Source organism: Manacus vitellinus, unplaced genomic scaffold, assembly GCF_001715985.3.
Source record: "Manacus vitellinus isolate BGI_N305 unplaced genomic scaffold, ASM171598v3 scaffold_7_pilon, whole genome shotgun sequence".
Taxonomy (NCBI): Eukaryota; Metazoa; Chordata; class Aves; order Passeriformes; family Pipridae; genus Manacus; species Manacus vitellinus.
The window spans coordinates 30,780,692-30,791,188 of NW_021940813.1; the positions used below are offsets into that span (position 1 = coordinate 30,780,692).

At 49.0% G+C, this 10,497-nt stretch overlaps 1 protein-coding gene across 1 annotated transcript; it reads left to right on the forward strand.

Moving 5' to 3' along the window:
- The first annotated feature begins 1,699 nt into the window (after window positions 1-1,699).
- Window positions 1,700-10,202, forward strand: SHOX (short stature homeobox). The gene is made up of 4 exons (XM_029964780.1): window positions 1,700-2,146; window positions 5,297-5,505; window positions 9,832-9,889; window positions 9,979-10,202. Exons 1-4 carry the CDS (start codon window positions 1,873-1,875, stop codon window positions 10,110-10,112), a joined length of 675 nt encoding a protein of 224 aa, XP_029820640.1. The 5' UTR covers window positions 1,700-1,872; the 3' UTR covers window positions 10,113-10,202.
- Window positions 10,203-10,497: the final 295 nt, after the last annotated feature.

Sequence of the window (10,497 nt, forward strand, 5' to 3'; positions counted from 1 at the left end):
GACCTGTTTGTTAAGTTCTAAGGCTTCCTCGGCTCCCTCACTTGTTAAACGAACTCTGGTGGAAGGATGCCACCGAGACACAACAATATAATAAATGTCAGGGATATCCGCAGTGCCGAGATCAAATGATCAATCCTTGTCCTCTAGATAATCATTTTAAATTCGCACAGGGGGAGATTGATTTTTTTTTAAGCCCTTTATTAATTGCTTCCTCGATTATTATTTTTTCCACTCCTCCTGTGGAGGTGTTAACTCTGGTGCTGGGGGCACCTTTGGATTAATTAAACGTATTTTTAGTGTTTTAATGTTCTGCTAATTTTCAGAGCAGTCCCACACTCCCCCGGAAAAGAAACAATGGCCCCTTGCTCCAACAAGGAGCCTGCTTTGGTTGCGATTCAGAGCAGAGGGTGGCGTGATGATGGGCTCTGATTATCTCAAACTCGAGGAGAGAGGGAACAAGAAGGACGTAAAAAGCCTAATGACCAGAAGACAAAATTCCACCAAATACCGAATAACCCTTCTCGTTAAAGCCCGAGGAGAGGAAATAGAAATAAATAGCTGGAAAGTCGACTCCGCGTGGGGATCAAAAGGTGCGGAGAGGCGCTGGAAATGCCGGCGCTGTTATCTGGAGACGAATTTCAGGCAGCTATTCGAGCACACAGAATAATAATTATTCCAGGAGTACAACAGAAATAACTGCAGCCTACCAAGAACAAAGTGGGGAAATTATTACCAGTTCTATCTTAAATCCAGCAGGGTATGTTTCGTTGGGAAAAAAAAAAAAAGAACGGCTTAGTGCTATATTTGTCGTGTAAAAACTCCCATGTTAACAAATTACCCTTCTGCTGCATGCAACTGGATAACGCTACATCCAAATGAACATTTTAGATTTTAATTTTCCCCTACAGTATCTTCAGATAACATAATAACAGTAAACAAGAAAACAGATCCTGCAGTGTTTACACGCATCTGGAGAGAGCCCCTACCTATGGATACCCCCCACCCCTCCGGCTAAGCAACCCCCTCCAAATCCTCCGAACGCACCGACACGGATCTCCGAGGCACCTCGCAACTAGTTTAGCTGCAGCACACGTCCCCTTCCGCACACCCACTCACCCACCCTCAGCCAGAACAGGCAGCACTTTTAAAACAGCATTTTTGTTTCGCCGGTTATCTTAACCATTTAATTAAGAGAAATTAGCTAAATAGCAAATCAGGTAAAATTTCCAATGATTACAACAAATGCACGTCTCCGGCGTTTTATTCATTACCTTTTTTATTGAACACTCATTTTCTTTTCCTCTTGACAGCGATACATTTAATTGCAGGAGCACAGTTATTTGATTAGCTATGGGTCCGTTTTTACTCACAGTGTTGCCACGCACAGGATGTCCTTACAATCAATTAAGTCTTCCTCGACTTTCATTTCTGCAACCCATTTACAGAATGCAGATACCTATTTTCATGTTTTCCTCTTCCCCCCTCCCTCGCTTTTATTCCTCTCTCCCCCTCTCTCTCTCCCCCTCTTTTCCGCTGCTGCCTCTTTGCCTCCCTAAATCAAGGTGCAAAGATGCCAAAGAGTGATGAAATGAAAAGAAAGCCAATTGCTGGACTGAGGTGGGGGAGATAGCTGCTCGGAGTCCGCCTGCGACTATGGAGCAGTCAGTAATTGCTGGAGACAGGGAGAGCTGGGGGTTGGGCTGAGGTAGCCATGTATAAATAGTGTGATCTCAAATTGAAAGGCATAAATAACAGCAGGAGTGATCTAACCCTATACAGCCCATCTTCTACGTGCAAAAACAGCGTGCAGAGGACGGCCACATCTCCGATTGAAAACAAGTGGATCTCTGTGGATAAGATCATCGGGCAGCCATGGAAGAACTTACGGCTTTTGTATCCAAATCTTTTGACCAGAAAAGCAAAGAAAGCAGCAGCGGCAGTGGCAGCAGCAACAAGAAGGAGACGATCACGTACAGGGAAGTTTTGGAGAGTGGGTTGGCTCGCTCTAGGGAGCTTGGAAACTCTGACTCTAACCTACAGGACATGACCGAGACCAGCAACCATTGCCCGGTGCATCTTTTCAAAGACCATGTAGAGAGCGACAAGGACAAACTGAAGGAGTTCAACACGGGCAGGACGGCGGAAGGTAAGAGCGGGGCTGAGAGCCCTCGGCCCCGTGATTCCCGCCGGCAGCCCTGACCCCCTTCCCGGTCGTTCCTGGCTTTCCACAGCGGGGGCGAATCGGTCACCGCGACCCCGGTCCCAGCCCCGGCGGGACGAGTGGGATCGCCTCCTGCATCCTGCCTCCCTCCTCCGGTCACCTCCCTCCCGCGGCGGCGGGAACATACGCTTAGAAACACGTACTCCTGCATGCATAACGTGAGCGTATGCCGTGAAAAATAAGTAGCCATGAAAAATAAGTCACAACTTCGGTCCTGCCCCCCGCCAGCCCCCGTTCACATCCGAAATCGATCCGGTGCGTTAGGCGTTCACTCGCCTCGGGGAAGGGGGCAGCGCAGGACGTCAGACGTTTTTGTCTATCTGTATATTTTTGTACGAGGAAACCTTGTCCGGGGAGTTTTAATGCCTTAGGAGACCTGTTCTTCCTGCTTTTGGGCCGTCGGGATGCTGTTGCTGCTTTTAGGAGAAAGAGGGACGTAGAGAGGCTCTCCCTGAACATTTTGTCTTGTGTCGGTCAGCATATCCTACTCAAAGGCTCCGGCTGGAGAGGCGAAGGAAGAGAGGAGCCTGACTGTGGGGCAGCTGCCCGGGCCCGGTGATACAGAGCATCCCTGCGCCGAGAGCCACCATCGGGCCCGGCTGCCAAGGCCCTCGGTCCCCTGCCTCTCTTCTCACCTGTGCCAAAGCAGCACTGCACCCCAGAGGCAAAACGCCATTCCTTCTCTTAGCGAAAAGAAAATTAAATTAAAAATATATATTTTTAAAGGAAGCCAGCTAAAAATCCCGCACAGGCTCGCAGGGGAAGGGGAGAATAAGAAGGAGAGGGGATTAGAAAGTTGAGAAAGTGTCTCTAGGCAAGTTAGACAGGTGGACCTGCCTGGGGAGCTACTGGCTACTTTGGGGGAATAAAACCCGGTTAATAGGTTGGGGAACAACAACCAGCCTTTCAGCTGTTTCCTACTGTTTGATCTTGTTTAATATAACATTGGGCGATTTAATTTACAGCCCAAACGTTTATTTAATATCCTATTCTTTTCTACCTCCCTCCCTAAACAGAGGAATGAGGTACAATCACATATTCGAGTACCCGTATTTCTGCAAAAGCCAGTACCACTCAGCACTGCTTATTTTTCTTCTCTGATCGAGAGACTGCAAAACGAGAGTGTTCAGTTTAGAGGAATCATTTGCGCAGGAGATGATTTTAAAAAATGAAAGCAGGGCATGCTTCAGGAAGAAAAAATAGAATGGGAACGAACAACAAAAAAAAAAGCACCCCTCTTTCCCCCTTGAATCGAAATTCTGGCTTGTATGTTTAGCTAATCTAATCTACGGAGAGGGACTGGGGGTGGGGATGGAAGGGAGGAGTTGGAAAGAGCTGAGATGCTTGTGACAGTTTAAATTCATACCAGGTTTCAGTCTAATTTCAACTGATTCCGGCGTGTGATTTCAGTCCCACCGATATGCTAGTTAATATTTTATACCTATCACGGACATGCTGTAGCCTCGGAAAAGAGACAGCTTTTGAACGCGCCTGATTTCCCCTAGACATTTCCTGGGTTAGCACCCTCGTCTTTTCATAGGGATTCCCCTTACAGGAGAAGTGCGAACAAAACGCCATTAAAACCAACCAGCGAACACCCCCTTCACCGGAGGCCAGATCCTACCCAAAATTTTGTGCAGCCCGGAGGAACGATCACGGCCAGGGACAGTTTTCATTTTGGAAGTGAAAACGAGTGCTTCCTCTTGGGTCTGGTCTTACTTAAGCCCAGATGCAGTTCAGGATGCTCTATTACGTTTAATTAATTTACGATCTGCAGTTTATCATTTGCATTTTGGGATGCCCCTAAGTATATAGGTTAATATATGTGCATGCATACATTTTTATGTGTATACAAATATATATGTGTATATAACACATGTGTATTTGTTGAGAGAAAACGGATTTAATTCGGCATCGCGGATGCGACTACCCCCCCGGCTCCACACCACCCAGAAGTAAAGGCACGACAAAAGAGGTAGTGAGAGCAGGCTCGTCCCGGGACTGCCGGTACCTGCGCTGGATGCGTACCCGACGGGGCGCCCCAGGCAGGCAGGGGATCCCGGGGAACCGGTTCAGCCTATAGCAGGGTCCGTTGCTCTTCCTCTTTTCTTCAGCCGGATTTAAAGGACGGACAGTTCCCTAGGGCTCCTGGAATGAAGGAAAGAGGGGAAAAAATTAGGAAATAATTTGCCAAAGCAAAAGAAATCCTCTTCCCCTAGACAAAAAAGGGGTACTGTTACACCCGCTGCCCCCCTAGCCCTCCTCTCCTCTGCTCGGGACAATCATGCACAGCGGCCGCCTCCGGTCGCAAACTCTCCCCGAGCCCCGCTGGACTCCATGAAGGCTGAGAGGGTTCCTGCTCTTTTGGAGAGGCTGGGGGTCACCTACGGCCCTTGATTGTGCTGCTCCGTGCAGGGCCGAGCAGGGGTTTCGAGCCGCTGGCAAGTATTTTGGGGTAAGGAGGGGTGATGAGAGGGAGATGGACGGACGGCCTCCGGCCCAAGAAAAGTTTATTTAACGAGGCGAATACTTTCACCATGGCTTTACCGTGACAGCAGTGGGGAGCTTCTTGCATAACCCTCTTTACCTTGGGAAAAAACGTCGACGGAGAAGCGCTCTTCCCCCGCCTCTTCCCACCGCCTGGAGGTATCAGGGCGCCGGCGGTTTTCCTACCAACCCCTTCCCCGGACTGCCCGTGCCAACCGGCGGCGCGGCTTCCTTCTAACCCTGGAAAGAAAATAAAATTATAGTTATCTCTATATTTTTTCTGAAGTGCTTCAGACGTGCAAGGCAGCGCGGCTCCCTTACTCCCTCCGGCCCTCGGGTGAGGTGCCCCCCTGCCCAGCGCGGAGCCTGCAGCGGGCTCAGCCTGGCCTGGGGACCCCCAGCTCTGTCCCCAGCCCCTCTCGCCGCCCCGGGGCCGGCCCGGGGACCCCCACCCGCTCGTCGGTTGTCCCCGTAGGTTGTGCTAAGTTTGGGGACGAAGAGAGGGGAGGAGGGAAACCCTGTGTCAGAGAACTTCGGAGAGGTGTGAGGGGAGGTTCAATGTCGTTTTCCCCTTCTCCCTCCCGGCAGGTATCTACGAGTGCAAAGAGAAGAGGGAAGATGTGAAGTCAGAAGATGAAGATGGACAGACCAAGCTTAAACAAAGGAGAAGTAGAACCAATTTCACACTAGAGCAGCTGAATGAACTGGAAAGACTTTTTGATGAGACTCACTATCCGGATGCCTTCATGAGGGAGGAACTAAGCCAGAGGCTGGGTCTCTCTGAAGCTAGGGTTCAGGTAAGAGAAAGGCTCTGTTCCTGGAAATGTCCTCACCTCACTTCCTAACTGCCAGAAGACCCTAGCACAGTGCCCCGCTTCATGCAAAGCAGGGAGGTGAAGGCAGAGGCGACGTGTGACGGGGAAGCTGTTTGCAACTCCTCTGTACCTGTTCTGCCAAACAGTAATTCCGCTCAGGGTATATCTGCCCGTGCCTTGAGTTTCCTAGGAAGTTGGTTTAACTTTCTTTTTTTTTTTTTTTTTTTGGGGGGGGGGGGGCGTGGGGAGGTTACGGTCATTGGGTGGTGATAGTGTTGACAAGTCTCTGATAACTGAACAACTGCACTTTTTTAAATTATTTTTTCCCTTGCAAACGTGCCATTAACTCTCCTTTAATCCTCACTTTCTTCCCTGCTTTTTATTTTATGGGGTCGTTATGAAAAAAAAAAAAAAGGCCCAGAAAACAATCGCCGTGAATAAGGCTAGACGGTTTGGGTGCTGAGGGACGGGATTAGCCAGAGCCGGTGGAAAGGTGCCCGCTCTGATTCGCGCAGCAAGCCTATGAATGCATGGCACCCCATCTGGTGGAGGTTCCCCCTGTCCCTCCCATCCCGCTTCAGAGACAGCTAAATGCCAATTAGACTTCGAAATCTTGAAAATAGATCCGGGTGCTGCAGTTCTGGGGCCACTAGAGCCGTCTGTTTGGGTGGCTACACATCGATTATTTTAAATTCCATTTTCAGTTTGATGCAGAGGAAAAATACCGCCTCTTCCCCCAGTGCAACTAGGGAATGCTTCCACAAAACAGATGTACAGATATTATATTAAAAAAACCCAAACTCCTCCCCCCCAAAAAAAAAACAATCTAGAAATAATTAGTAAGATCAACCTGTGGCTCTCCGAGCAGGCAGAGAGCGGGAGAAACGTGAAGGAAATCTCTTCTTGGTTAAAATTCTTGCTTGACCTAACAGACACAAACCAAGCCCAAACGCAAGAAAAGGTCACCAAGGCAACCCCACCACTGAACAAAACGCCTTCACACCCTGGAGATAAGATATGCCCATGTATATATCTGCCTATAGGTGTGGGTGGGTGGGTACATATAGGCACGGGTATGGCTCTATGGGCATAGGTGGAGGCCTCCATGCCCGATCTAACCCCCAGGGCACAGCGGGAAGTTAAGAAATATGGCCCCAAGCTGGAGTGGGGAGCAGGATCTCTTTGGCCTCCTCCTTAACCGTGGAAAGCAAACAGATAGTACACCATTCAGCCCGCCTTTGCCCGAGCAAGCCACCATCTCGCTCTAAACAACTGTCTCCTGGAGGCATGTCTTGAATTAAATGGAGTACCTAGGTTGTTTTTTTTTTTTTTTTTTCTTTCTTTTTTTTTTTTCCCCGAAGGCTCTATTCTCCGCTCAGCTCGTGTGTCTCAGTACAAACCGAGCTGGGCGAGGGATGGTGCCGGGCATATGCCTGAGGAAGGACAGCTTGCAGGGGATATTGCAGGGGTTCAGGGTGCTTCTGGCCGACTTTCTCCTGGAAGATTGATCTAACCATACCATATAAATTAATGAAAAGATTAAACTTTTGCTGAAGGGGACATCAACTCTTATGTCATCTTCCCGGGTCTTCTTACTTGGGCTCTGTAATATCTTTCCAAGGCCTTGATGTACTGTTTCTATAAAAATAAATTACTTGTAATTGAATTCTGCACTCTTTCTTTCAAGTACTTTATTACTGAGGAGCACCTTAACTGGATGTTCATAGTTAGAGGAAAATTGGTGCTTCAAGTGCTTACAGATCTTAGCACAACAACAAAACAAAACAAAACAAAATAATCAGGAAGAGATTATGAGAAATGTAACTCCCCCGAATTTAATAATCTTATAAAAAGGGTTTTCATGTCTAAAAATAAAACTGTAAATGAAATAAAGAGTGAAAGAGGAAAAAATGGATAATTAATTAGGAAATAGGCAGAGTTGATATCCATCAATAAATAGAAGCAGAAAAAAAAGGGAGAAAAGGAAAAGGTGGGTTGTTTTCCAATACTTTCAGAATTGTTCTCTAATTCCTATCTGAACCTCTTGTCCCTTGCTGCTAAAGGATATAGTTTCAATTTAGTGTGGAAATTTGCTGTAAATAAATTGAAGCTCCTATGATAGCTAGTCCTTATTAACCTTTTATTTTTAGTGTTGTACTGGAAACTCATATCACCCAGCTGTCAGGGTTATAATTGAAAGTTATGAGACCATAGTGAGGAGCAGGCAGTAATTCAATTACAACAAATATCTTTGGGTTTATGGTGCAGGGCTAAATTAAATGTCATTATTCACTGTCTGTAATGGAAATCAAAAGGAAATCAGATTAGAGCATTTGTGAAAGAAATCACTGAGTGATCCTTAATGAAGAAATAACTGTCTAAAACAGTGTACTGTGCTTTACTTAGCATATTCATGACTAATTGGAATTGATCGCGAATCACACCAAGCCTGATTTATTATCGCTTAACGCAGTGGCTAATTCATCACTTTTATTCTTCATAACCTTATTTTTTCGTAGCTGAAGGGAAAGGGCACTTCGTTTTCCAGATTTAAATATAATTTCGGTTTGAAAGATGTTATGATTTGCAAGAGAAGTTGTTTAAACGCTGCTTAAATTCCTTCTGACAATTTACACTGCTTTGGCGAGGCGGGGGGGCGGGGGGAACACACACAAGGAGATTTCCTGCAAGGATTTACAACCGTAAAAAAATGTATTATTGTCGCCACAGCTTGATAATATTTTGCATGCTCATATTTAAATATATGTATGTATATAAATCCCTAACGGTCTGGTTAAAAGGAGAATCGATGCATCTTGTTGATATTTGCGTATTGCTGGTAGGGAAAAATAAGCTTGTGCCGCGCTGTGCTGTACAGGGCAGCGATGCGGCAGTGATGCCCGGTTAGCGCGGGGAGGGTTGCGCTGGCGACAGCCGTCAGGGATCGGGACCGGTGGATGGGTCGGTCTGTCCGTCCATTGGTCTGCCCGCAGCCGCGGCGCTCCACAGTCGCTCGCTGTGCGCTCCCCGCACGGACACCCTAGGCAGGAAGAATGGCGCTCTAAATCAGAGAAGGCCAATTCCTACTTAAGAAAATCACTGAGGTACCCGAGGTAATTAATGCCTTCGGAAGCCTTTCTTTGCACTAATTACTCCGTTGTAAATGACCATCATTAAGGCAATTGAAGAAAGCTTGAAGGGAAAATTTGATGTAGGAAGTGCAGTTAGTATTAATTAACCGTATGATCTCTTGGCAAATGCAAGAACATCAAAGGTTGTAGGTGTTTACTTAGCTACAAGATTTTATCAGCGGTGAAAGTCAATGTTTGTCCATATTCGGTAGTTTTGGTGTAGAGACAAGGGTCCGCAAAACATTTTGTTTCGTGCCTCTGACGATGCTTTGGGGAGAGCTGCTAACCAAGCAGTGCGGAAGGGGAAAAGTAATGAAGGTCTGAAATGCCCCTGGAAAAGAGGAGTGGGAGGCGCAGTGGTAACTGCAAGTTCTGTGCTTGTTTGAGCGAGAACGACTGGAATTGGGGTAGGATTATCGGATTACAGGCGTTTCTCGCTTAGGGACATAAACCCTTTACATCGCAGCCTGCAAAAGATGCTGCTCTTGTCTGTCAAGAAGTCAGCAGTAGCGAATTTTGTTTTCTTTTAACATTTGGAGAATGGGGAATGATTCGGACCCTTTTGTGCAAACTCATAGTGTCTCACATCTTGGTGGAGATCATCCATTCCAAGCCCAGCTCGGGAGAGAGCAGGAGGTCCGGTCTCTTAGGGGCCAGACCCTAGAGTCTGACCTTGTCCACGCTGGCAGTTCCCCGGGGTGCTTAAGGTGTGACTAGGAAGGGAGCGAGGGTCCCACCCGTCCTGCGTGTGGTCTCATTTTCAGTGTTTGTGGGAGTGGCCCCTCGCTCCAGACGGGTGGCACAAAGACCGCCACTGGCCGTCCAGGGGACACGGGGGCCTCCGAGATTCGATGCGGAGCGGCCGGCTCCCGGTCTGCCCGGCTGCGAGGGCGCTTCCCAACTCCTAGGTTCCGCTGAGAAACCGTAGGATCAGGGACCGCCCCCCCCATCCCTGGCCCCCGAACAGCCCCACTGCAGCACTCAGAGGGGTTCACTCCACCTGAGACAGAGCTCTCCCCCTCGGCTGCTCCCGAGGAGAGACCTCAGTAAAGTTGTGCGGAGCCACTCGCCTCGCCTCTCCAACCCTAGCCCCTGGGATAATGCTCCCTTAGCAGCTTCCTAGGCCACCTCCATTTTTGGTTGTTGTTTTGGTTTTGTTTGCATTTTCTTTTCACAGGTATGGTTCCAGAACAGGAGAGCAAAGTGCCGAAAGCAGGAAAACCAGATGCACAAAGGTGGGTTAGAGGTGCGGGCCTGCCAGGAGGGGTCGGCCGCGGATCCTGGGGCGCCTTCGTTGCTCACCCGGTCCTGTTTCTCCCCGCAGGTGTGATCCTGGGAACCGCCAGCCATTTAGACGCCTGCAGAGTAGCCCCTTATGTGAATATGGGAGCCCTGAGGATGCCTTTCCAACAGGTAGTTAGCTTCGGTTTTATTTTACTTTTCCCCAGCAAGCTCTGACCCTCTTTCGTTTGCACGGGAGTAAGCCGGACACGTTTACAAGTGCCATTTATATAGAAGTTGGCACGTATTTAAAACAGGCTGTAAAACTTGGTGAAGGAGCCTCCGCCCGGCTTTCGGGAGCTCAGCGCCCCTCGGGACTGGGTAGGAGGCCAAGCGCGGGGGTCCCGCAGCCCCAGGAGGCGCCGCTGGTGCTCCGGGCCCCTCGGCTGCGGTGCGATGAGCGGCCCCAGAGCCGCCCGCACACCGAACTGGCCTCCCGGGGTGCATAGCCTTCCTGGGGCGGGAAGCGCCCGGGCAAGCCCGCCCGCACTCTGCGGGGATGGACCGGCTCGGTCCCGAGCCGTCCGGGGGGCTTCGGTCTCCGCCTAGAGCCGGACAGCGC